The 27,038-nt window shown below is 43.4% G+C and overlaps 1 protein-coding gene across 5 annotated transcripts in view; it reads right to left on the bottom strand.

Annotated features, from left to right (window-relative positions):
- TMOD2 (tropomodulin 2) overlaps positions 1–24,499 on the bottom strand; it is a 31,073-nt gene extending 6,574 nt beyond the window's left edge. The window contains exons 1-6 of one of the 5 annotated variants that reach the window (XM_085234294.1): positions 24,331–24,429; positions 16,537–16,658; positions 15,354–15,559; positions 13,464–13,620; positions 3,572–3,694; positions 1,938–2,024 (exon numbers count right to left, since the gene is read on the bottom strand). In XM_085234294.1, the coding sequence (XP_085090420.1) occupies positions 1,938–2,024; positions 3,572–3,694; positions 13,464–13,620; positions 15,354–15,479 (493 nt within the window). In that variant the 5' untranslated portion in view covers positions 15,480–15,559; positions 16,537–16,658; positions 24,331–24,429. Of the gene's footprint in view, positions 1–1,937; positions 2,025–3,571; positions 3,695–13,463; positions 13,621–15,353; positions 15,560–16,536; positions 16,659–24,086; positions 24,242–24,330 lie in introns of those variants that run through there. The other 4 variants (XM_085234295.1, XM_085234293.1, XM_085234292.1 and 1 more) reach the window with 4 other exon arrangements.
- Positions 24,500–27,038: the final 2,539 nt, after the last annotated feature.

The raw sequence follows: 27,038 nt of genomic DNA, 5'->3' as shown, positions 1-27,038 counted from the left end.
GTTGCTTAGGACAGCTGTGCTCAGGACGAGGTCAGCATGAACCACAGAGCTCAGAGGCAGGAGCATTAGCTCCGTGTCCTTGCCATGTCCCTGGCAGCTTCCTGCACCAGAAGCACATCACCCGTAGCAGCTGGGAGGTATCATCACGGGCAACTTCCTCCCTCATGTATATACAATTAGTTTGAGCCAAAGCAGCTTTTAAGACTATTGCATAGGATGCAATATACAGCAAGGGCTGCTTTGCTCTTTGTCTGACATCCATAAGGAAGGAGTGCTCAGAACATACCCACTGCATTAGTGAGCAAACCTCCACATCTACAGATAGACTGTGCTAACAGAACAGCCTGGGATCAGGAGGCCCCTCCAGTTCCTTCTCTGCTCTGATGTTATCTGCTTTGCTAGAAATTCAATCAGCTCTTGTAAAATTGCAACATCTGCACTTTTTGAGTAATAAAACTAACAAAACATGAAAAGCAAGTCTGTCTGCTAGCACTAAGATTTATGGAGTCATTGAGTACTCATGCTCCAAAGAGATACAATTTTGACTATAGCCCTATATATCCTTAGAAATGCATAAAAGTCATAGCTTAGAACTCAATTAGTACTTCTAATTCCAAGACATACAGTTGTGAGGATTAAACTGTAAGCCTTTACCACCGAAGCCACTAGAAGAAACAAAGGAGTATGTTTTGGACCACATGTGTATTTAAACCCTTTCACTCTGTCACAGTGAGTTATTTAGAAGAGTTGTGCTCAAGCCTCTGTGCACTATGCATTTCTGTTCATTGCAAAGTTCATCCCACATCATGGGCCAAAACAAAACCAAATACACTTTAGAACTTAACAGAGATGAATTCATTCACAAACCTGCAGCTGATTTTCATTCCATTCCCCTTTATATCATTTTTACTCATTTACCAATTCCCTGAGAGACCACGCATGTGCCTGAAGAACACTCCAGCCTTCCTAAAGATCAGGAAGTTGAAAACTGCTGGTAGAGAATTTGCTGGACTTTGGGTTCAAGGATGGAAAGCAAAGAAAAACCAGCAAAGTGAGTTTGCACTCAGAGCAATGCCATGCCAAGCTAGTACCTGGGCAGGGACTCACCCCCCTCCGCAGTTGGGGTTACTCTGTTACTCAGCCTAGAGTTAGCAGTATTCTTCCTTGTCATGTTGTTTCTCATGAGTTTTAGTTTGTTTCTTCAGTCACCGTGCAGTTTCACCATGCTGACAGGCAACTTCTGAGCTGTGTCTCCCTCTTGCATTGAACCAGTTCAGCTGGCCAAGGAAAGGCATTGCTTTTGGACCAAAGAATAAAGCGATGTGACAGGGCAATTTTCTGGCTGGTAAGTCTGTACTTGGAGCATAGTTTAGCTGACTCACATAGCTGACATTGTGACTCCGAGCGACAAAAATAATTTGAAATCTATGTGGATTACTAATGTATGCAGTTGCCTGCTAAGAGATAGATGGCAGCTTGCACAGGGCCCCACTTAGGAGAGAGAGGGCCTTAATCCTGAGAAAAATGAAGTGACACAGCATTCTGCCTGCTTTCCTACCTCCTCTTCGGTAATAAAGGATGGAAATGAAAGTCCTTGGTAAGGACAGCTGTGGTTCTCCTGGCCTTGCAAGAAGAACGTGCTTTTTTGAGTACCGCTTCCATGGCAAAGGGCATTCCAAATTTTGTCTCAAACAGCAAAGTTACCTTACTTGGCGTCCCAGAGCTCGATGAGCACTGGATGGAGGCACAGCAGCTCCTGAGCCTGTGAAGAGATTTGAACCTGGGGTTCAAATGTAACTCTCACCTCTGAGATTTGATATACCACAGGTCTGCTTTATTTAGTATAAATGCTTCTGGGTTTCTTGGATGACTGTGCTTCCCATGTACCTAAGGATCCACATAACAGACATATAGCCCACAAAGAAATGTTTGCTTACTTCTCATGCTTCCTTTTCCATCTTTACTGCGGGCTCCTCCTTCATCAAATTTTGGATTATTTACCATGTTGTGCACTCCAAGAACAGCTATAAACATGTAAACATCAGCAACAGGATACAGTGTTAATGACAGGAACAGAGATTGCAGAAAAACATATGCTACAAATTCTACTTTAGTTCCCCAAACAAAGAGTTTATAAAATTTTAGCTCTGAGTTGAGCTTGCTGCAGCAGGCACTCAGGGAAGTGCCAGCTGGAAGGCACTGCCAGGGGTCACCTTGTCCAGCATCCCTCCCTTGCAGGAGTGCTGCCAGCATTAACCAGGTCAGCCATGGCTTTGTCTAGCTGGGTCCTGAAAGCATCCAGGGATGGAAATCCCACAGTCTCTTTGGGTAGCTTGCTGCAATGCTACCCTCCTAATGATTTCATTTCTTTTTCTGTAACATACAACCCAAACCCCTTACTGCTCCTTGTTGTGCTGTTTGGTACATTGGAAATGGTTTTAACTTCACATGTGGTTAGGTTAATAAATGGGTATTCATCTTGGGGTTCTTATAGAAGCACATAGATGCTAACATGCTTAGGAAGAATAAAAATTTATTCAGCACTTTAAAATAAATAGGCTGAAAGCTACTGTGAGAAACGAGAACTAAACTCCATCAAAGATATAAAGTTATGTTTTGTGCAAATGAACTTCCACAGTGTCAGAGAATAAATTATGCTTTTTCCTTCTCCCTTAGATTATCTACTCAGACTTTATGCTATTCATGTCAATTTTTACTTTTATCATCACATTTTCCCTATGAGAGAAACTCTTTGTTCTGTAAGCAGTGATATTTGCTGTTACAGACTCCATTCAAAACTCTCAGCAGTAGGTGTGCTGCTGCTTTTTGTTAGACTTTGATACCTACAAACTCAGTCACGAATGGTTGGATGCTGACCAGAGCTGAGCAACACTTGGAACTCCATTCCATAAACTTCAGGCTCTGTGAGAAGTGCCAGCTGCACCACAGCCCTACGATTCCTGTGATACACCACATGTCAGTCGGAGCCAAGTCTAATGCATCCCAAAATGTGCGGTGTAGCCAAGGATTACAGAAGATAATGGTGAGATCGTGTCCTTTGATGGGACAACAGAACAGTTATACGAACTTTGGGTTTAACATTGATCCAACACAGATTCAGATGAATGGAAACCACTGAAATATTTCATTTAGATTTTCTTAATTAAAAACAGAAAAATGCCAATGGAGCTGAAACTCTCCCATCAAAGTTTTTACACGGATTAGAGCCATGAAGTATTGGCCACGCATCTCAGCACACAGTAACATCAGGGATCTCTAACAAAGCACATGCCCCAGCCTGCAGTCTCCCACTTGTTGATCCTTCCCTTCCCCAGATCTCATTAGCTGCTTCATCTCCTCTGCTTGCCTGCCCCACATCAATTAGAGATAGGTGAAAGGTCTGCAGCAGCTCTCAGGTCATGCTCAAAGTGCCCATGGGCACGGCGTGGCCTCAGGCTGGCCACCTGTCCCTGCAGTGAGACAGCAGCAGCTGGGGAGAATCCTGACCCCGGTGCCAGGTCCAGGCAGAGAGCTGGATGTGTCAGGGAACCATGCCCATGTACCATCTAACCTGCAAGGTCATAGAGCTCCGTGTCTGAAGCGCTGGCCAGGGCTTCTTCAAGCTCCGGATCCAGGGTCACCTTCTCTTCTGTACGAGTTTCTATGGGTTTTTCTTTAGGGATAAATATTTTTCCTAGGAGAAGAAAAAAGCCAGAGTGACTAATGGATTATTGTAACAACTCATCTGCATCCTGGCACTGGAGGGAGTAGGTCTGTGACAATGGAACTGCTTGGAAAAGTCTCAAGTGCAAGTTTTCCTGTTTCTTACTTGATGCTATCCTCAACACCCGGATCTTAATAAGAGTCTAAAAATAAACAGTGAAGACTTCTGCTCTGTGTTGGTGATTGTTACTATGGAAGCGAATTTCCTAAAATAAATCCCCAGGAGCAGTGACAGCTGGGATTTTTCTGAAGTTTCTGTGGGCTTATATTAGGCAGAATCAGGTCTACACAAAAAACTTGCAGAAATTTCATCCTAGTATTTAAGTGAGGCACCAGAGGCAACTAAAACCATCCTATTGAAAATAACTTTCAGTTTACAAATGCCATACAAAAACCTTAAAGCTCTGCAAACCTGATCCTTTCACACATTCAGTTCAGTTCCCTGCCTTTCCATCAGTATTTTCCCTCCGTCTCCTGATAATTGTTCACTTAAACAGCCTTTTCCTGATAACTTGTGCAGGCTGAACTAAACCTCGTGTTCCCAAGGCTTGTTTGTTCCCTGCCTGTTTCCCATGCTCCACCCCTCCTTGTGCCCAGCTGGTATGCTGGTGTTAACAGGTGGTTCCATGGGACATCGCCTGAAGACCATCAGCCCTTCTGCTGAAATGAAAAGACTGCAGGAGAAATCCAGAAACAACACAGGAAGGCAAACTTACTCCCTTAGGCTGTTATTGTAGCCAATAGCAATAATGTGATGCTGGAGCAGAGCAAGATCCCTAAAATTAAAGTTCCAATGGAATGAAGCTGGGATGAGTTTTGGATGTAGGAGGATTTGGCCCGCTGTCAACTTCAAGCTGCCTTATTTCTGCAGCACGGTCTTGGTGATATTATTTTGTTACCCTTAATAAATGCAGTTCTGCTATTTTGTGTTCAGCTACAGACTTTCTGCCCCCGTTTTTTTTCAACGCTGGCATCCTCGTGTTTTTTTTTTCCCATTATCATAGAATCGTGGAATCACCATGGTTGGAAAAGACTTCCAAGACCATCTAGTTCAACCATCCACCTACCACCAATATTTCCCCACTAAACCACATCCCTCAGTACAACAGCTAAATGTTTCTTGAATACCTCCACAGTGACTCCACCACCTCCCTGAGCAGCCAGTTCCATCACCTGACCACTCTTTCAGAATGGTCCAAAGCATCACTTCTGTGTAGATAATACCCAACGCATTTATCTCTTTCATACAAGCTTTTCTACGACAATTTCTGTACTGTCAACTTCCATGAAAGAGGTCACTGAACAGGCTCATAAAAAAATAAAAATAAAAATGGAATTTTCTGAAGCAGACAAGATTTACTGACGCAGAATTTGACTCATTTATTCTAAAGATATTTGCACCAAGACTAAATAACTTCAGAGCACAAAACTGGACAGAAGGTTATGCAGAAAGCCAAAGTAGTATCATATGATGATTCATTTTTTTCATGTGATATTTTAAGCAAGCCATTTTTTAACAAGAAGATAAAATCCTCTGTGGGCCAAGGGTAGGGATCATTTTCACTTCCAGCCTGCACTCAATGGTGAATCACAGACAGCCGTCCCAGCAGCAGCAATGAGAAGACAAGTGGCAGACTTGGGGTGAGGAACTCTCGTATGCTGAAGACAGATTAGTCACACTCTGCAGAGTTCAGAACAGAGCAGATGCTGTGATTTCAGACTCGCTCTGTACTGTCCCTTAGCCTGAAGTGTGGAATGGCAGCTTCCAGATGCCATGGACCAGGAGTTAGCTAATGCTAGGAGTTGAGCAACTTGACTGGTTAGGATAATGCAACAGGAGAAATTCCACGACTCCATTGGAAGCTACAGGACCCAAATGAGCCAGGATATCTGAGTAAATAATCAACAGTGAGGAGCACTGCCTGTGAAACATTTTCCTTTCAGATCAGTGGCACTTCCTCGAGTTCTCAGTAATTAGTAGTTCATTTAAGACCTAGAGGGAATCCCGCTTATCTTTATTCTGACTGACAGCATTATCCCAGCCAGCCGTGCTCAGAGCGGTGGCTGGTACCAGCCATCTCAGGAGGGCAGGAGTGCTGTGCTGGGAGCCCAGAGCCCAGCCTGACCGCTTACAAGCACCAACAGAAGGCTGTCTTTGGGTTGTCTTGCTCTGTAATTCAAGGGAGCCTGGCTTGATCCCAAGAGCTGCTGTGAATAGCTTTGGGAAGGCCTCTTGCCATGTCAGCACAAGTGGTGGGGCTGTCTTGGGAGGAGTGATGTTCAGAATCTCAGACTGGTACAAGTAGGGACAAAGTAATGCTTTTAGTGGGCACGGGGCCTCAAGTAAATGAGAGCTGGTATATATTTCAATTGGTCCTTCTCTCTGAATTTTGGAAGTGGGTAGGCCAAGAATCTTGTACAGAAGGAAAGCAGAAACGAGTACAGGTTCATACTTTCTTCATATGGTTCACATGTATAGGAATATAATTTTTAAGCATTTGTTTCAGGCATATGTAATTCTTGGATGGCAGCCCAAAGCTTTCTAAATGTGTATGTGACTCTCAATGAGAGTTTCATTTAAAGCATTCTTGGCAAATGTTTTAGAAAAAAATATTCTATTACTGGCTGTATGAAATATTTAAAGGGGCAAGGTCATGTCAGAGATGAAAATATGTATCTTTAATATATGTCAGCCTTTCTGGCATCCAATGGCTTTGTAAAATTGTTCTTCTTTCTGCTATCTAGACAAAGACATTCTTTTGCATCAGTCCGATGTGAGGAGATTTTGCAGCATAACAGCCTTTAGAAGAGCTTATGCATTTAGCATGTTATTAAGAATCCATTACCTTTCCATCAGCAGCAAAACTGCATGCATGTGTTTATAGACTGCTGTCAGTCCGTTTTCCTGCTTTACTTTAAGGACAGAGTTCAAATATCCAGGAGGTCCCTCCTGTCCCACATTCCTACATTGTAAATTCATTTTATAGCGCAATTCATTTTATATTGGAATCCACTGACAAAAAATTAAGGATTATGGCTTGCTTGTCCCAAGGGACCAGCTTAAATTTAAAATGGATTATTTGTAAATACTTTGAAGCCTTGGAGGAATAGTTTTATTATTTTGAAGTTAGATTTATGAAAAAAAAGCTGCCTTTTCTATTCATGCTGTAATTTGGAATTTAGATACGATTAACGTTGACTGGGTTACCTTTGCCTCCAGAATATGTTCACGTTCCAAGCTATTTCTTAACAGTAATAGCTTATCTTTCTTTGATAAAAACATAGCAAGAAAAGCTATGTTTCTATGTGTAGTACTTCAGCTACTTCAATGTCAACATTAAGTTAACACACACTTAGTACCAAATTATATATACATATATATATATTTGTGTTTAACTGTAAAATGAATTTCTGTTTTGATGAAAGCAAACTTGAAAGCATTAAAATATCATTTTACTTTTATACACATAGATATAAACTCAAAAGGTCTGGAAGCCAAAGTGAAATTCTACACGTCAGTCAATGGAATTCTCCCCTTCCTTCAGTCAAACCGGGATAACTGGCTGTGGTGACCTGGATGACAACTGGGGTGGATGCTTACAGCCCAGGGGACTTTGTGACTGTGAGTGGGGTGACTGAAGATCTGTACTGGCTCAGCATTACAGCAGGCGTATTCTTATTTAAGCATTGCTAAACTTCTATTCACATTGAAATAGGATATGGTTCACGTTTTACTCAAAAGAGGCTCAGGGCAAGAAAAGAGCCTATTGAAAGCCAAAGAGAAAGATTCTGTAAAAAGGACTGAATCAAATGCAGAGTGACTTAGAAATGCAGAATGAGATGAAAGGAAAACAAATCCTCTGGAAAAAGAAAAAAAAAAAAAGAAGAAAAAAAAAAGAAAGAAAAAGAAATACTCCAGGTATTGTCATAAACCCATGCATGTAGTTCTGCCACCTGGTTTCAGGAAGCCACGATTTCCTGCACTGCTCAGATGCCTCCTTTAAAGCAACGTCAAAGGAAAGCAAGGAAATGAGACACATCCCTGTCTCCATCTCCTTATGCAATAGCAATTAGCTACATAAGCTTATATGCACATCTATAGGAAAATTGAGGTGACTATGCCAAGCATATTGTGGTAAAATAAGTTTATTTGCTTATTGTTATGTAAGGGGAAAACAGAGAAACTGAAACAGCACAGCTCATGGGATTGTATTAACAGGGACACTCATAAAACATTTTGGGGATTTCATCATCACTTGAAGTTCACAGCACTTGGAGCAGCCTTTGTGGTGTGTCTGCTCTTTGCCTTGCTTCTTAGCCTTCATCAGACTCCTGTGAATAAATGTAAGTTGCCACCATTTTTATTTGCCTAGTGTTTAGTATTTATTACCACTTTGCACAAGTCAAAGGGACTCAGCAAAGTGCATAACAATGAGAAATAACTTCATTTTTACTGAATGTCCTTTAGAATGTACTTTTCCAAAATGTCCTTTCTATCAGTTTTACAAAGGATAGTTACTTAATTTTATAATACAGAGGCATTTTCTGCCATAATTGTAAATTACTTTCTTTTCCTATAAACTGTAACTCAGATTATTGTACTTCCAAGAAAATATCTGGTTACACTTACTACTTCTTACTTTTCAGTGAATCACCGACTACAATGAGTGTCTGTTTATTCTCCAATACAGAATGTTGTAATTCTGAGGTCAGAGCACTGACCTTAGAAGTGAAATCCAATGATCTTGGAAATCTGCCTTGCATAAATCACAGACACTTGATTCACTTTTTCCATTTTGCACTGTTCTTTTCTTTTGAGGCTTACTTAAGTTTCCCACTCCAGATACTCTGTGAAAATGGGGCTAAATTAATACTTTCTGAGAATAAATGTCTATTATGAAGAAGAAAGCAATCAAGTTCAAGTAAGTGTGAAGCTGAAAGCTAGAAGTAATTAAAACACAGTATCATAATTGCTGCTGTACTGTTACTCTTGGATTACTGACTGTATCATCTATGCCTTAAATTAGGGTAATGCAAAAGGAAGGTTGCAAAGTTCAGCTTTCCAAAGTTGTTAAATCTATTGTGCACATACACAGAGCAAAGATAAGTTGCAGCAGCATCCTTAGCTTCAATCAGCATGCAGTGATCCTGCCACCTTATTGCTGCTGTGTTGGCACATGTGCCCTCTGTATATGTAGGCAGAGGCTCTGAGGACACAACTAGTATTTGTGCAAGAGCACGTGTGGAGAGCACTGGAACAAACCAGAGGTGCCAAAAGTAAAATATCACTAAGATTCCAAATGCAGGCGTGTTTCCCTGGGGATTGCAAAGGGCAGACATTTCTGGTCACATCTTCAAAGCATGGAGGCACTGTAGCTCACAAAAAACAGCTGGAAAAATTTACTTGAGATGGCTAAAACAATGTGTTTTCTCCTAACCTTGTTCTTGGAAACGGCTGAGTCCTTTTTGCTGACACTTTCCAAAAATCCAGCCTGAGGCAGACTGTCAGCATGGGAAATTTCAGTGTAAACTGTGCAAGTTTGGCAAAGTCATGAGCAACTAAAACAGGGTCTTACAAAAGCAAGCAATGAAAGACATTGGCTGCAGGAATTACTGTCAGCAACAGCACCTTTTTCATGCTTTAAGACACAAACATCAATTTTAAATTTAAGACTTGGAGAATAGGAAGAAGGTGGCAAAAATTGAAACAAACATCTTAGCTTTGGGAGTGAAAAGACTGCTTTTGTCAGTCCAAAGAAGATTCCGTGTCCCTAAACTAAACCCTAACGTTTCTATGCAGAGTCTGGTGCAGAGGCTGGGAACTCATTAGCATCTGTTCTGTTACTTTAACCTTCTCTCATTATCCCCGGGCTGAGTATTGATACTCTGCATGGCACAGCACAACCCTCAAGATAGACGGTCTCTGCCAGAGCAACTGAAAACAGGGGTTTCCCCCAAAGTTCTCTGGTTAATCATCATTATTCTTCCTTTTTCCTTTTACCAGCTGACTGAAAATGTTAGTGTTTAATCACACACAAGTGTTTTCCCCTTCCCTTTCCAGACACAAATAATAATAGCCCAATCCACTGGAGTTTTTCCATGAGGAGAACTGGATTGGATCCAGTCTGAAATGGTTTGGCCAAGAGCAGAAGACCTTGCAGAAGACAGAGACAGTGGTGAAGGACTGAAAAGCAATCCTTAACAGCAATCTAAAAGGGCACGGCCAGCTTTTTGTATCTGATCACCTTTCACAATAGAACTTCTTTCAGTCGTGTTTCATTAGTATCATGTAGTAAGAGAACCACTGCAAAAGCAGAAACAGAAATGTTGCTAATAGCTACGCTTGTATTGAAGTAGTACTTAACTAAGATCAGCTGCACACATTCAGTGAGAGAAAGCTGCCGGCCACTCAGCAAAGAAGGTAAGTGCAGATCAGAGGATTATGTTCCTTTCTAGAAATGGATGGATAGGAAAAAGTGGGGACAAGGCTGTGAGAACACTGGGGCAGGCCGTGCCAGTCCAGATCCTAGGACACAAAATGCGCCATTCCTACTTCTCAGACCTTCTCTCTACCTTAAACAGAGTCTCAATCCCATTTCCTTTTATTATAATCACATATCAATAGCACTGCTAGTGCCTGAGAAGTTAGAGGCACTAGCCCTTACCCTCCTCATCTTATCCTTTACTCCACAATAAAAAGGCTTCAGAGCAACCTTCCTGTGACCGCCGACTGTCCCAGCTACACGCATAGAGGGCAGTGGGTCACTGAGCAACTGCACTGGCTTCCATGTAGGGATTTCTAGAGTGTCTGTCTTAAGCAGGAACTAATCCAAACGTCCATAAAATAAACACTTAGAAGCTGCCAATCACTATGGCTACGCTAATCGGCACTAACTCCCTACACCTCTGCTGCTTATTAGGAATGAGCCCTGCTTGTGGGAACGGCTGACTGACAGCAGAGTTACACACCAGTTCCTGAAAGCTGCCTGATCTTCTGCATGCACCCATGGGAGCGAGCACTTGGATAGGGACATTCTGGCAGAGCATCCACCCCTGACACGCATTAGAGAAGATGCAGGGCAAAGCGATCTGACAAACCTGCTCAGTGGTAGACTGGGTGCACTGCCACCAGGCTGGGAACGTTCTGTCCCGGGCTCAGCACAAAACTTGGGGTTTCACTGAAATTTGAGAGCTGTTCCATGAAAACTTTTTGTACAGCAATTAATGTCATAAGTTAACAGACTGAAATCTGGCAGAGGGCCAAAGCTCTAATGCATGCCATATGTTTGATTGTTTTTGCCAAGCATTTCCAGTCCCTCAAAACCATGATTATAATCAAAACCAAGGCAATTCCCTGCACAACCACCCCCCACCTTGAGCTCGTATTTAACACTTCCTGTGCTCCAACCACTCTGAATATCCCCCTCAGCTTTGGAATTTGTTTGGCCTTGTTCTCTAGCACAATCAAAACCTCATGGTTGTGTTGAGCATTTAGAGACCCACATACGGAACTGAATTCTGTCCTTCAGCAGTATTTTGGTATTGCTTTTTGGTCAAGAGCACTCCAATAAAACATTAACAACAGAAGAAGAAAGGTAGAGACACTGTGTAAAAAAATAACCGTGTATCACAGACTGTTCTGGAAGGAGGGCATTTTAAATGCCACCTTCTTTCAGCTCATCACCAAATTGTCACGTCAGTATCAGATTTGCATGATAAAGATAAGAAAGGGTAGAAAGGTCACTTAACACTTAGTAAGAGCATCCCACCTCCTACATGTGGAAAAACAAGTCATTTCCCAGTGTACAACAAATACCAGAATAGAAAAGAGTAACAAAACGTAAGCAACACTTCACATCTTCTAATCCTACTGACAGGCAAACATCCTCAGGTGGTAAATAATGCCAAATGGCACACAGATATTGACACCTTCCACTTCTTATACAAAAGTAGAGGCACTTTGGAACTGTTCCAGAACTTAATTTTTAACTATCAAAATTGCTGTAAAATATATTTGTGGCTATTTACAATATGGCTACATTATAGTGCTGCTATAGTGTAAAAAGTGATTTAGCAGGCATATATATAACATAATTATATAAATATATACTAGACTGTAAATACACGTTAGAGCCCATCAACTTGCAGAAGATGAAGAACAAGCTTTTCCTTAACTATCTTCCTCAGTTTCCCATGAGGATGTATTTTCAAAACATAAGCTATTTAACCCAGGCTAATTACTGAGCTTTAGAAGAATACTATTAGCACTTACATCTAGTGCATAATATCATATATTGGACATCCAGATGCATAGGAAACATTCTGACAGGCAGAATGTTTATTTAGCCTCATCAGATGAAAATCAAGTAGAATAAGCAGCATGTGGAGTTACTGCCACGGATGGCACTGGGATCAGCTTTACACAGCTGCTGCGCCAGTCCTGAGGTGCACGTATCTCCATGCAGCACCATTTTGTGTATTTCTGTGTGAGATTTCAAATGTGATTGCAGTGCAAAATGATAAAGTCTCAGCCCTAAGTCAGTGAAGTATTATAAGGTGAGACCTGACTGAAGGTGTTGGTACAAATATGCACAGCCTGCGAGTCATAACTTACCTGTTCCGGGACAGTGGTGCATAGGAGACTGGGAAATTGACATATTTGGCAATAAAGCCACACACCAATAAACCATTCTCCTCTCTGCACAGAACATGGTTGATCCTTTGCTACCTGCAGGATCCCTGCAGCGTTCCTGTATTTCCACAGGGCTTAGAATCAGCCCAATGAATAGCATGGAGCTCAAGGGACGGATGGAGGACAAAGGAGATAAATTAATATGCTGCAGGATAAAATAATGCAGTGATCAGATCTAGCTGGAAACTGTCTTCTTCATCTGAAACCATTCTTCCCCAGAACAAAAATACAATGTAATGACAGTAGCAGCCACTCTTGCCTGGCAAGGAACATTTGTATCTTCAGTAGTGACACATAAAGTGAAAAGCGTTGCACTTGACTGCCTTGAAATTCCCGCTTTTCTTTAAGTAGGTCCAGCTGGAACCAGGGGCTGATGGTCAGGAACGACCCAGGCTGTCCCTGTTGGAATGCAGGGATGGCTGCAGGCAGCTCTTTGTATCCATTGCATGGAGACGAGGAAACAGTGCCATACAGCACTGCTTGCTTTAAAACACGACTGTTCCTGCCCTCAGGTTATCCTACCTACGTTTAGGTGACTAGAATTAGGTTTTCCTGTTTTTTTCTCCGTAGCTGTAGGGCAAGGGGAAACAATGAAGCTATCTGCATGAATAGCGTTACCAGATGTGCTAGTAAACAACTGGAAAAATACTCATTTTTTGGGAGCATATTCCCCGAGTTATCACACACAGTGACTGCAGGCAGTACTGGCTTAGGAAGGCACCTCTTTCCCAGCCGAACACCTCCCGCAGCACACACCCTCACAAGGCCTGGGAGCAGTGTGCTGAGCGTGAGGCCAGCCATGCCTGCACTCGCCTCCAGCCAAGGCCCGGCCGGCAGCACGCCTAACCCTGAAGCTGGAGCCATGGGGCAGTGAGGCAGACACTGTGTGATGGGCAAAGCACCGTGTCACCTCCTCCAGCCCTGAGCCTGACTCACCAGCCTCACCCTGCACGGTGGCCTCCACCTCCCTGTCCTGACCAGCCTGACAGAAGGGCCGGGCAGCCAGGCGTAGGTCATGATTCAACCCTGACATGAAAGGTGGCCATACCTTTCTTCTCCCCTGTAAATGGAACAAAGTCTTCCCTGTCCTTGTGCTCAAGCGCTTGCTTCTCCAAGTATGAAAGCAGGCGTTCTCTGTCGAAGGGGCCCGTGGCAGGCTTTGTGGTCTGGTCCTTTTGCCGAAATCCAGCTGGAAGCAAGGCGTTCTGTGAAGGTATGTGGAAGGGAAGGTGGCATGTAAAGGAGATGATGCAATTTCATACAGTTTTCCAAGTTATTCAATCTATTTTTTTTTTAAGTGGAATTATTATTTGCATGTTTCTTCATATAGTGCTCCTTGAGGACAGCAATAACACACGTTACCTAAGTGTAACCAATAAAACCAGGGTGTCTTCCAGGCTTCTTGTTCGTAACACCTCTTAATATCTTCATTAACTACATCTACAACCACAATACCAAAGAACAAAGCAAAATCAGAGCACTTTCTGTTACACATACACATGCATAGAGTTTACAGCCCGGGTAAACATAGCAAAAAAGCTTCCTCTGCATTTTCTTCCATTTACTTGTTTCTCCTCTCAATTTTTTCTTTCTCTCTCTTCATTTTTTCCAAAACTCCTTCGAGTTAATGCAGATCTCTCTTGAACTTCAGAAATTAATGGAATGCACAGAAAGTAATTGGTGAATGATGTGGATGTCAGCTATTCAGAGCATGCAAGAAGCAAGTACACAAAGCCCCACTTTAAACATGTAGCTGCATGACCACGTGATTGTCTCTGCCTCCCATAACATAGGAAGATGCACAAAGCTCTCACATTTCTGCCCAGAAAACCCCAGAAAGGAATACACGGACATGGTGGTGCGTATGCAGCAAAGTCAATGTGTTGAAGATGCCCTTGGAGTAGCCCAGGAACATTTCACTGCTGGCCAGAACATGCACTGCAAAGCTGATCCATGGCAAACAGCCATCAAATTCAGAGCATACCCACGAACTCTAGACACTAGCCATTTCATCTCTGCTTGCACAAACGTGCCCAGAGTGCTGCAAAATTACAGCACATGCACAGCTTGGCTACAAATACATGGTGGCTTTATTTAAGATCTTCTGTCTCTATCTGAGATGCTAGATATACTTGAAAATAACAGAAAATGTAATATATGTGTGGTAAGTGGCAGTATGGAGGGTCAGAACAGTAGAGACCAACCTTAAATTTCCAGGTAAATTTGTGTAATAAATCTACAGGCTATCTGTTGTTTTCTTTCCAGTTATTTTTGTCTTCAGAGAGAGTGGATTTTATCTGTCAGTTTACTGGCCAATTTCCAAATTCCTACACCAGTTTGGAAGGTTTGGGGGTAGGAACAACCAGAATTCCCAGCAAGAAGGTTTGTGACTGTAGGTTTGTAGGACTGGTGGTACCCAGGCCAGAGATCTTTAAACTTGTGAGGCTGCCATCAAGTATCCAAATTATCCTTATTCTCTGGAAAATGACAGCTCTGTTGCTGAATCTTACTCTCCTTAATCATGCCCAAATCTACTCTCTTCTGCTAAATAAATCTGTGATGAATGACACAGACAACAGATTTCTGAAGTTCAAAAGATGTGATCTTCACAAACACCCATTCTGTTTGTTTGGCTTTTGCTCTGCGCTCAGAAATAGCAGCCATAAAGCACTTCTCAGTCCTCAGCAGTGTGCAAATGTGATTAAAGATTTAGGTTGCAGACAAGCTTGTGTCTAACAGATAAAGAAAGAACACAGTGACTCGTATAAAAGCAAGGAGCACATCACAGCGGGAATGAAACCAGCATGTCCTTAGCAGAGCTGCTCCTCCTTCCGAGTGCACTGCCCCTCCCATGGCAGACTACAGACACAGAATGCTGCAGTGTGCAGAATTTATAATGAACAGCTCCCAACTGTGAGCCCCTGGCCCCACTACTAACCTCAGGATCAAGGTCATCGAGAACATGCTCTAGCTGCTTCAGTTCATCCTCTGAGAGTTTGCTGAGTATTTCATCTTCATTGATATTCTTATATTTCTCCAGCTCTTTTCGGAAAGGCAGAGACATGGCTCCTGCTGCACTGCTCAGCTGCTTCCCTTCCAGTTTCCAACCATGCAGGACTAGGGAGCTTCTCGCGGTTTCACTCCCTGTTAACAATAAAGCATTATGAGCACCTCGGTTTAGCTGCTGCAGCTCTGAAGAGCCTGCATGCTGAGAGCCGCATTTTCAGTTTATTAAGGAAAACAAAGCAGCACGATGCTCAGGCTCAGCTGTAGGAGTGGGACGTGCTGAGGCTGTGAGCCCTACCGGAGGGATGGCAAGGGACCAGATGGCACTTGGGAGCCTCGCAGGTGCAGAGGCAGAGACAAGCTATGAGACCTATGTAAGAAAAAACATCGAGAACTTATCCCTTCCACAGAGATAAATCTGTTTTCTTTCATGTGCTCAGAAACAGCAGTATCTGCTGTTCTTTTGGCCAGAGGAATGAAAAGCATCAGAGGAAAGCGACAACCACAGAAAGCAGCCCAGCCCTGACACAGAAGAAACAAAATGTTACACCTTGAGGTATTTTATCTTATTTCAACGTTGCCGAAGACTAAAGGCTTACCCATATCATCTCAGCTGGCTTTCCAACATTTTGATTACCTAAGCAGCTTTAGACTATGCTGGTTTGCAGGGCTATTTCAGAAATAGCTGTTTGGCTACAAACAGTAGCACTTCTGATCAAAATAAGTCTTGCAGGGGGGATGTGCTATTTGGAGCTCAAGAGATCATTTGCCATTCACATGGGCACAACAATTAGTCATTGTCACGTACTTTGTCATATGACTAAGAACTCTCTTTTTATTCACTGTTTTTTTTCCTTCTCAGATGCAATTTGAGAGCTAGAATCTGCTGTGAGTGGATGGAGTGAAAGGGAATTAATGCACGATCAGACACAGCATCAGCTGCAGAGTTTAAATGGGATCCAGGCCTTCCCAAGCGTGCCCTGTTCCCTACCTCCACACAAAGCTCTCTGGATTACCTACAGCCAGTGGTGGGGTTTGGCAGCTGAGTTTTGCATGCACAGATTTAAGTTATGGTTGATAGGGCAAGCAGCCAGCTGGCACCACACGTGGCTGACCTTTCAACCAGAACGTCCTTCGGCCAGGTCCTCAGCTGTCCTACACCAACAAAATCCATGCAGGTTGTGTTGCCCTTCACATGAGCTGGAAACTTGGGCTTTAGTTTTCTTTTATTCAGAATCTACAAGAAAATGTTGCATTTACTCACAGACTTTCTATTAAAATATTAAATATTACAATACACTTCCTTTTGATATTTAGCTGAAAACAGCAGACTATAGAGGGGGAAGAGAATAATTAGCACTATTTCAAATTAGACAAATCTGGAATCATAAGCCTTCCCTTGAAAAGCTCAAACACGATATTCCAAGGAAAAGTGTTATTTTCCCCATGGAGCCTCATTCTTTTACTACTCTGTTTATTATCCCTGTCAAATGGTGAGTCTGTTTCTGGAAGTTACTCAGCAAGAGATGTTTCACAAAGTTAGAGGAGCTGTGAAAAATTCTTGTATTACAAAATTCTATTGTATGTGATACGGGAGCTATGTTTGGGCAAAAAAGAATAACAAAGCAACAGCTGATGTTTTAAAAAAGCATTTTTTGTTAAAATGAGAAGTATATTTTTTAAACTGTGAAAACAAATTGAGGAGCAGTACAGCAGTGCTAAGGGATCAGGCGCCTTCTCAAAGTTCCTTTGGATAAACTCATTAAACACACAGCATTTCAGCTCGGCACTCATTAACAGGGCTGAAAACATTTCTTTGAGGGGATTAGAGCTTCTTAAAACTCTATTTAATGGTTTAAATGTTTCTTTCATTACAGTTAAATCACAACCCTGGAAAGACAGACACATAATCCCAAGGTCAGGTTTGCTGGGTACTGCTGGAAAAGCAACAGGTGAGAGCACAGCACGGCTCGCCCTGCCTGGCCCAGCACTGCTTCCCAGGGAGAGCATCTTCCAGTGGCTTTACCACTATCAGCAAATCCATGGATGTAAGGGCTGCTGTGAAAAAGGTTGTGAAGTTGAAGCTAGGTGCTAATAGGTAATTACTGCAAGTCAGGTTTGTTTTGGAGATGTTTCTGATTTCCTTGTGAACTATTTAAGGGCTTAGTCATAAAGGGCAGCGTGCCAGGAGGCACTTTTCAACATACCAGTCTTACTTCTGTCATGGCATGAAGCACTACTGGATAACCCACGTTAGTGTTAGTAGTGCATGGAAGAGCTTGAAATGATGCTTTTCTTGTGTGCATGTGTTTATGACAGAAATTCCCTTGATATTTTCCCTTTCACAACTGCATCTTACTCTCTAGTGACTGAATAAAAAGCAAAGGAACTGCTAAGGGGGATTCTTTGCCCACAGTCCCTGCAGGCAGTAAAGCTCTCCTGGAGCTTGCCATTCACGTGAGGAGCTCTGCTGAACTGCCAGCCTTCACGTTCAGCCTCTGGGCTCGCTATCAGCCTTTCACCACAATCACGTTATCAGGAACCAAGGGAACGAGATGAATCTAATAATTCAGCATCGATCAGTTTGGAAAGGAAATGCTGAAGTCCTGAGTTCGCACGCCCTGGAAATGGCGCTGTAATGTGATGACTGCTATCTGCACCTTCCTAATTGGATTCCATTCTCTTAATTTTGTGTATGTAAACAGGGCCGTATGCTGTCTGTGCTGCTTAGCGTGGTTTGACTTTGTGAGTGTACACATACCGTTTACTTTTTACAGACGATATCCACTTGGGCTGCTTTGTTATGGTTACTGTAGGAAATAAACATGCTGAAAATTGAAGAAAAGCAAACATAACCAGCAGCAGCTCCTAGCTCCCTTATCTGGAGCACGCAAGGGCAGATCAGGTGTCAAAGGGAGGAGACGTTCCATCCAGCTGCAGAGGCACTGTGCTGCTCAGCAGGGCCATGCATCAGGGACACCGGGGGAAGAAGAATGAGGGTTGGTAGCTAAGACTGTTCAAACTTACGGGGAAGACTGAACACTGAGAATAAGGAATAGAAGAACACAAATTCTATTTGTTTTTCCATTTAGTTTCAGTATTGAGGAAGTCTAACGTGAGCTCAAAGACCCACGCTGCAAGGCGTGCCGTGTTTCTAGAAGCCCAGCAGTCCCATTTGTGCCATCAGGACAGAGCAGATCTGCATGGAGCAGTGCTTCTGCTAACTGTGCTACTTGTAGAGCTTTGTGGAGCACGGATGTTTCACAGCGAGCTTCAAAGTCTCCATTGCTGTCATTTTGCCTTTGATTTCTTCTAAGGAAAGAAATATTTATTTCTGTTTAATCTGGGGCAGCTTTTTCACCATTTGCTATCAATGTGAGGATTCAGAACATATTTTCAAAGACAAAAGAGGTGTCATTGCTCAGTCTGCATGAAATCACTACAGCTGTATGTGGCCAACGCTATGGTAACTCCTATATTTTCTTCTGCTATGTAAGGAGTTTTTTATTACAACCTTTATGTGCTACTGAAAGGTTTTGTAGAGTAGGTAGGCTATAGGTTCTGCTGACTCTGCAGTATTGCCAAAATTTTCCACTGCTGATACTGCTTCTTCATTCTGAGATGCAATCAGTCCTCTGCTAAGTTACTGTCTGATGTCAGTGGTCCACTGTCCTGGAGAAGTGTTGGAACAACTTGGCCTCCAGAACCAGCAGCTACAAACAGTAACAAGGCTGTACACCCAGAAAACCATCATGCCTCCAAAGCACTACAGAGATGAGAATATTGTGATCCAGATGATGTGAGCTCCTTGTCTGTGGTTATGCATACAAGCTAAGAATGAAGTTGTATGGCAATCTGCACTTATTAACTAAACAGAGATGTACCAAATGGGAAATAATCTTACAGAGTTCTTTGCATTTTTATAGAAAAAAAATCTTTGTGTAAAAATCAAATTTAAGAAATTGCTCCAAAGTGATCAAGAATTGCAAATCACAGCAACTGTTATTTATAAAGGAAATCCTGATGTACAATCTCTTCTGAACTTTCTTCACATAGACAGTGGCTATTTACATTCTGAAAAACAGCCCAGGAGCTGATCTGTAAATGTGGGAAAGTTCTTCACTTTCTTTCATCTCAAGTAGCTAAGCACAAACGTGAGGAACGGGTGGAATAAATCCCGAGTTAAACTGATACTGGACCAAATAAATAGGATTGGGGCCATTATGATTAAGAGCGGTGTTTGTGCCACACAAGCAGATGCTGTGAGATTCAGGTGATTGTTTTGCACCATCTCAGAAATTGGAGCCACCTTGAATCCAGCTCCACGCTGTTGACCTCTCTACTGTCCAAAAGCTGCTATGAAAAATAAGGCTAGGCTATTGAAAATTGCCATTTTTACACATAAATTTTAAGAAATACTCTGCTGCTTGACATACAGCTAAGATTCTTTTAATTTCTGCATGTAAACATAAAAAGCAAGAGCAACGTGTGCTTTCCAACCATGAGCAAAAGGAAGATGCAAAATTGAAGCTTGTGTTTTGTGTTACAATATTTCCTTCTGGTTTAGAACTAGAAGGTTCTGGAATCTCTGAAAATGTAGAAAGGATGCATTAGGTCCGGCACAGCACAGAAGTACAGTGGTACTACAGCATAGCATGCGTAGTGAAGCATTACAAGACTGACTTCTTTGTGTGTGTGATGAAAATAGTATCAGCTAGAGGACCTGATGTAAGTAAGAGGCACCAGGCAGCACTGAAGTCAAGGCTGGCCTGGGCAGTGCTTATGTTGCCAGACCTCTTCTACCCCAGATTAGTTTGCCATCATTTGTCACACTTCAGCAAAGAATCCCCAAAAGTACTTATTTAAAACAACCTTCAAATGAAGCGGGTTTCTCTGCACTGTTGTACAGTAATTGAGTTCTGTTTTGACTACAGTTTATTAGAAATGCCCTTGGCTTCATTTGCTGCAGAAAAAATCCTCACACGCCTGTCTTCACCACCTGGAAATACTTGGAGGTGAATGGCTGAGCTGGTCGGCTGAGGCATTGTGCCTTTCACCTACAGACACCAAGCTCAAAGCAGGCACTACAAATGTTCTAGACTCCTAACCAAGGACTGCAAAAGGGATTTGTTTGTTTCCATAAGTTACTGTTACTGTCTACCAGTACAGCTTCTAGATTTGCACATTCTGGTCTATGAAGCAGCATTTTCCTTTCATCCTAATTTACTACGATATTAACAATCCAACAGATCAGATACCCATCCGATTACTCAAATTGCCACCAAATGCTAGCAGTGTGTTAGAAGGATATATTTCATCTAAAAAATGATGTGTGGTTTCTGGTTTTATGCTTGGCAAATTATCTCATTACATTTCCATTTGTATGATTAAAATCTGTTTGGCAGAAAATGTCACTTTATGTAAATGTTTTCTAACCTTAGAGCTAATCTAGAGTTAGTTCACATTATGTTCCTAGAAACTGCTCTAGTCCCATAAAGAGACCAGTAAATAATTAACAATTATGATGTCCTAATATTAGTCTAGGTTTGAACCTTTAGGAGGATCGGGCAGCAATCAGACTGGAATTTCATAACTGGATGAGCCTTTCTCACCATTGATCACTCTCATAGGTTATGTTACAGTTAGCTCCTTTACTGAGAGACTGACAACCAAACAAAATGCAAGACATCAATTCATTTCAATCGGAGTTCAGCTGTGCCCTTTGTAAGTAAATAACCATCATGTAAATTGCAAAATTATCCATATCACTGTACCATCATTATTGAATATATAAAGAGAAGCAGTCCCTTTGATTCAGACAACATGAGAGTGTTTTCATTGGCAATAAAAGGAAGATGAAACATTAATGCTTCTCCCCCTTAAATACAGAATAAAGTTATATGGTAAATAATTTCTGATTCTTTCCAAAATAACATTAACAGTACTACTCATAACTGTTCTTAACAGGAAAGCAAGTCCTGGAAAGGAACTAATTTTCTTTACAATGGTTGATGAGTTTATAACCTATTTCTGGATGAAATTATATTCTTAGATCATAACCACCAGAATTGTTTCCATACCAAAAAAACATAAAAAGTAATTAGGCATTGACCATACGATAGCCCATAGCCCGCCGACCATAACCAGCGAACCACAAATTGCTCAGTTCCTACCTACAGAAAGGGAATGACCAAACAAACCCAACCGTCCCTGCCAGCAGTGGGATTGCTGCTGGGGTGTTGAGGCACGCCTGCGATGTGTCAGGTGTAAGAAATGGGAAAGAATACAGAGACCTGTCTCTCTGTCATGTCTCCTGCAGGAAGATCCTCTGCCATGGTCTTAGAGATGTAAAGTTCTGCTCCAGTGCCCCTGCAGAACTGGAATGAAGGTCTCTTGCATCTTTAGAACTGGAGAACTGATTTAGGAAATCCATGCAGGGTGGGAACTGAGGCTGCACCACTGCTTGGACTGAACGATGGCTGCAGCCAGCAGCAGCCAAATGGATGGCACGGAGCAGAACTCTTCTCTCTGCAGGCACTGCACCCTGCAGCTGTTTGACTGGAACAAACCCACGGAAAACACTGTAACTTCACACCTTACTGTCCTCACATAACTCTTTTATAATATCATAATATTAGTGAGCTTTCCTACAATTATAAACATGAAATATTTACTGTCTGAAACCAAGAGTGGTGTAAAACACGAGCCTGAAATCCAGCAGAGCAAAGTCTTCTCATACAGATGGACTATGAAACGGCAGCCCCACCCAAAGGCTCATAGCTCCTCTGTGAGCTTTGGCTGTGATGTGCACAGAAGCACCTCTCTGCTGAGCTGCACCTGGCTGCTGCCCAGCACCACTGGGCTAAGATTCAAGATCCCAATGGAGGCTACCAGTGGTGATGCTTGTCGGTGTTCTGTGCAAATAGGTAAGAACCTTTTGCAGAGCAGCTGGAGGAAAGCGGCATCATTATGATGATACTTTAACCTCGTTTGATAGCTACCAGACTCTGCAGGTTTGATTCTGCAAAGCATGTGCTGGAGTCAAGAATTATCCCCAGAAAAAAATCTAAATTAAGAAGGATTTAATCCTTTAAACCCTTTAAACCTTTTACAGGTTCGTGTAGCATTACATATAGATGACCAAATTCCACTGTTAAACAGGAACCAGGGCTACACCGGTGTGTTCCATTCCATAACCTGATGTGTGAGCACACATGGCTAAAGGACACTGCCTGATCCCTCTTAATGCAAAACCCTGCAGAGCTGCCACAGCCTCAGCCAAAAGGATACCCAACCATGGAAAACATCAGGCCAGGACATTCAGTAACTTAGGAATGTTACAGAAAACCCCAGAGCTGACCAGTAACAGCAGGAATGCATAAACATTGCTTGCCAGAAGTAGTAAAGCAGAGGAAATAAACAAAAATAATTTGGGAAGGGGAGTTATGCAACAAGAGAGCAAAGTGCACCATTTTGAACAAAATGATTTAGATTGTGAAGATGAGAGATGCTAATGGCTGAGTTCAGACAAACCCAACCAAGCTAGATGAATGGGAGAAAGCATAGGCATGGAATGTGGGTCAGCAAATGGCTCACAGAATCTCATTCATCCTTCATCTAACGGTAAAAGTCTAAATATCTCTGTATTTTGTGGAAGTTCAGCTAGGAGCCATACTGCGTACAGCACCGCAGCAGAGTCTATTAGCAAGCAAAGGAGTGCAGAATAATGCCACAAAGATGATAACGGCATTAGAATACATACACAGGAACTCCCTACAGCCCTGAATCTGAGTTCATGTCTCCCTCACAAGGATTGCAGGGGGCGATGCCTGCAATATTAGGCCAGTTGGTCCCAGGTGTTCTTTCCCATTACACGTCCTTACCTCGGGCAGAACAGAGGTTCAAGGGCAACTTCTGAGAATAATCAGCTAAAGAGAAGCTTTCGTATGATGAGATATTGGAAAGACCGGATCTATTTACATCAACACAATACACACACAATACCTTACTGAAGCCTTCCTCTACCAAATGCTTTTGGAAGCGTAGATTTACAGTCTACTATTCAAGGCAGAAAAATTATTATTTGATGTTTTATACTGTTGCATTTCTGGGTTTGTTTCATCACTAATGATGTTGCAATGTTTTACTAAGTTTGTTGTTCCTAATAACAGCACAGTCACACAAATCACCATTTTCATTCATTTTTCATTGCAGGACTCCTCACTTATATCTCTCAATGGTCGACTACAGATTTTCCCCCGGCAACAGGGATTCCCTCAAAGCCTCCATCAAACTAAAAAACCCTAAACTAGCAGAGGAGCTAACGACCATTTTATCATCAGAAGATGATCAAGAAAAGTACTCGTGATACCTTGAGGACACACTTTGCTCACCGAGAGCTTGGCAGCGTTAGCAGATGAGCATCTTGCTCCTCAGCCCGGCGCTGGCACGTTTATTCCGGGCTGCTCTGCCGCACTGGAGCGTAACGCACCGCCTTCCTCCCGCTGCTTTGCTGCCATACAAATACATCGTGCTCCCCGTTCACCTTCCTTTACAAAAACCCCTTCCTATCTTCACATTTCATCGCATTGCTTCATCCCGGCTTCATCATTTAGCGCCCGGCATAAAGGATGTGAGCGCACCGAAATAAACACATATGCATCACCTCATAAAACGCTCTGCAAAACAACATCCACGGCTCCGACAGACTCAATCCGAGCGGCCGAGGCTCGGCCCCGCACCGGGCTCTCCGCAGCCCCCGCCGCCCCGGCACCGCCCGGGCCCCGCGCTGGGGCAGCCGCGCCCCGACCGGTGATGCTCCGCCGCCCGCCCCGCTCCGCTCCGCCCCACCCCGCACCCGCACCGCCCCACCCCGCACCGCGCCGAGCCGCCGCCCGCCGCCGCCTTACCCCGCCGCGCCGCCGCCTGCGCCCCCCCGCGCCCCGAGCCCGGCGGCGGCAGGTGGGTGCCCGGCGCGGCGGCTGCGCAGCGCGGCCCCGGCCCTGCCGGGCACGCTGGGACTCGTAGTCCGGCCGCCCGCAGCCCCCGGGTATCCCACTGCATGCCCTGTCCGGTGAAGGCCGACCGAGCCCAAGCCCAGAGCACGGTTATCGCCCCTCACCTTTGGCTCGTTGTCATGAGAACGTAGGCGGAATGAGAAGAGATCACTTGGATGCTTTTCCGCTCTTCTTTTCATTCGTTTTGACAATTTAATTTGTCTGGGCTTTGATACCGTGCCAGTGTTAACTAGGGGTTGAGTTTGTGCGTAATCATACAATCATAGCATGGCTTGGGTTGGAGGGGACCTTAAAGATCACCGAGCTCCAACCCCCTGCTGCGTGCCGGGTGCCCCCCAGCTCAGCTGCCCAGAGCCCACCCAGCCTGGCCTCGAGCACCCCCAGGAATGGGGCACCCACAGCTCTGTGCCCAGGCCTCACCGCCCTCTGAGTGAAGATTTCCCACCTAACATCTAGCCTACATCTCCCCTCTTTCAGTCCATAGCCATTCCCCCTTGTCCTGTCACTGTTAAACCATGTTAAAAGTCAGTCCTGCTGATAAGCTCCCTTCAAGCTCCCTTCATAATATGTAACACAATTTGAATGCAGTCCCTGCAATCAGTCTGTCCACAACCAAATTAACCACACTGCCTTCACAGGACAACGCGCTTCAGCCAAAGTGAGGCTCTAAGTGCTGAGCACCAAGCAATGAGTCACCAGCAGCAGAAAAACTGTTCCTGTGATTAAAACGTCTTTAAGTTTCATGATGTGTTGGCAAGAAAATGAGACATTCCCTTGTGAAGGAGCTGAATTTTCCTATGAAAAGCCATCTGGTTTGGGTGGAAGCTCCACTGCAAACATGGTCCAGTCCAGGCTTGAGACTGGGAGATGCGGACTCTGTTGTTAATGTGGATTAAAACATCTTCTGGGTTTTCTCCAGTCTGTAGGACCAGGGCTAGAATGAGTTACTCAAATTGTTATTACACAAATACTGTAAAGGGAAATGTATGATATCAACACAGAACAAAAGTTCACTTTGGGGTGTTTGTTTTTTTGATAAACTTCTGCAAGTTTTGTACTCAGATTTTCCTGTCACGCCTTAAAATGTATTTGAGTTGATACTCGGCTTCAGTGAATGGGAAGAGCCCCTCCCATGCCACCCTTTCCTTTAGTGTTGTACCTGCTGACAAATTCACTTCCCATGGGTTTCTATAACCTGTAATAACACAGCACCTCCATGTAGGTGTAGGCAGTGCTTGGCTGGAGCCAAAGTTCCACTCGTCGCCTGTGAGTTCTTCTCTCTTTCTGCCTTTTATCTCATGCATAGAACTTGCGAGTGAAAATAAGACACACGACCAGTGTTTGTCTAGGAAAAGCTACAGGCCCCTGCATGGCTGAGACATACAGACAAAAATACAGGTTGCAAATACATACATCAAATGTGGATGTACACAGCAGCAGCAACCTATGTGTACAGGAACAACATTCTCCTTAAAACGCAGCACACAAAGTAAAACACACCACACGTCAGTCTCATGTACAGAGGACATGGTACAAATTATCATCCTTTCTTCCAAAACCATGAAATGAAAGTACCCTTCCTACAATAAGGGTAGTGAGGCACTGACACAGGTTGCCCACGGATGTGGATACCTGAGGTCAGGCTGGAGGGGCTCCGAGCTCCTGATGGAGCTGTAGGTGTCCCTGTTCAGTGCAGGGGAGTTGGGATAGATGGTCTTTAGAGGTTCCCTCCAACTCAAACGATTCTATGATTCTATTCTATGACAAGATAAAATAATACCATATTGCTCACATATCTGAGAGGTGTTACATCCCATAATGGTATCTGCTAAGATATATTTGCATCAAATGACTGTGAACATCCAGACTGACTGCAGGGTACAACTCCTTTTTCCCTGGTAGAAATCTTCACACAGCGCTTTGCCTCAAGGCCCCAAGCAGCCCGGCTGCTGCCTCCCTGCCAAGCCATCATCCAATGAGTGCAGTGCTGAGGTTTGATGCTTCTCCAGCACCGAGCTGAATGCCAGCAGCTTGCATCCGTGTAAATCTCTAACTGGAGCATCCAAAAGCAAGCCTTATCTCCCTGGACTATTTGTAGCCAAAATGCGGTCAGTTGTTCTAAATTGTTGTGTTTTGTTGTTTTTTCTTTTAATAAAAAAGCAGAGGGGCTCCTGTGATCTTTTCATCTGTTTTCCTTATAACATGGCTTGTAAGACTTTGCTTAATTAATTCCTGCTTGAACTGGGGTATGTCTTTTAGACAACATCTGCTCCTGATTACTGTGCTGTGCATGTTCTGATCCCTTCCCTTAAGACCAGCTGTTGATCAAATGCAGTGACCTGTATTTAGAAGCTCTCGGTTCAGGGACTGATCAGCAAGCCTCACACCTCGGGCAAAGGCAGCATTGTACTTGTCTGCATGTGACATTGCTGAGTGATGGTGACACTTCCAGCTGGTGTGGTTCATAAGCCCTGGTGACAGGAGCCCGGTGGTGTGGGCATGAAGTGCTTGCCAGCAGTACATCAAGTGGGGGTCTACAAGAAAACAGGGAACAGACTCTTTAGCAGGGTTTGTTTTGATAGGACTAGGGGAAATGGTTT

The sequence above is a fragment of the Meleagris gallopavo genome, chromosome 12 (genome assembly GCF_905368555.1).
Source record: "Meleagris gallopavo chromosome 12, MGAL_WU_HG_1.1, whole genome shotgun sequence".
Taxonomy (NCBI): domain Eukaryota; kingdom Metazoa; phylum Chordata; class Aves; order Galliformes; family Phasianidae; genus Meleagris; species Meleagris gallopavo.
Note: the sequence above shows the minus strand (reverse complement) of the source record. Positions and strands in the feature narration are given on the sequence as shown.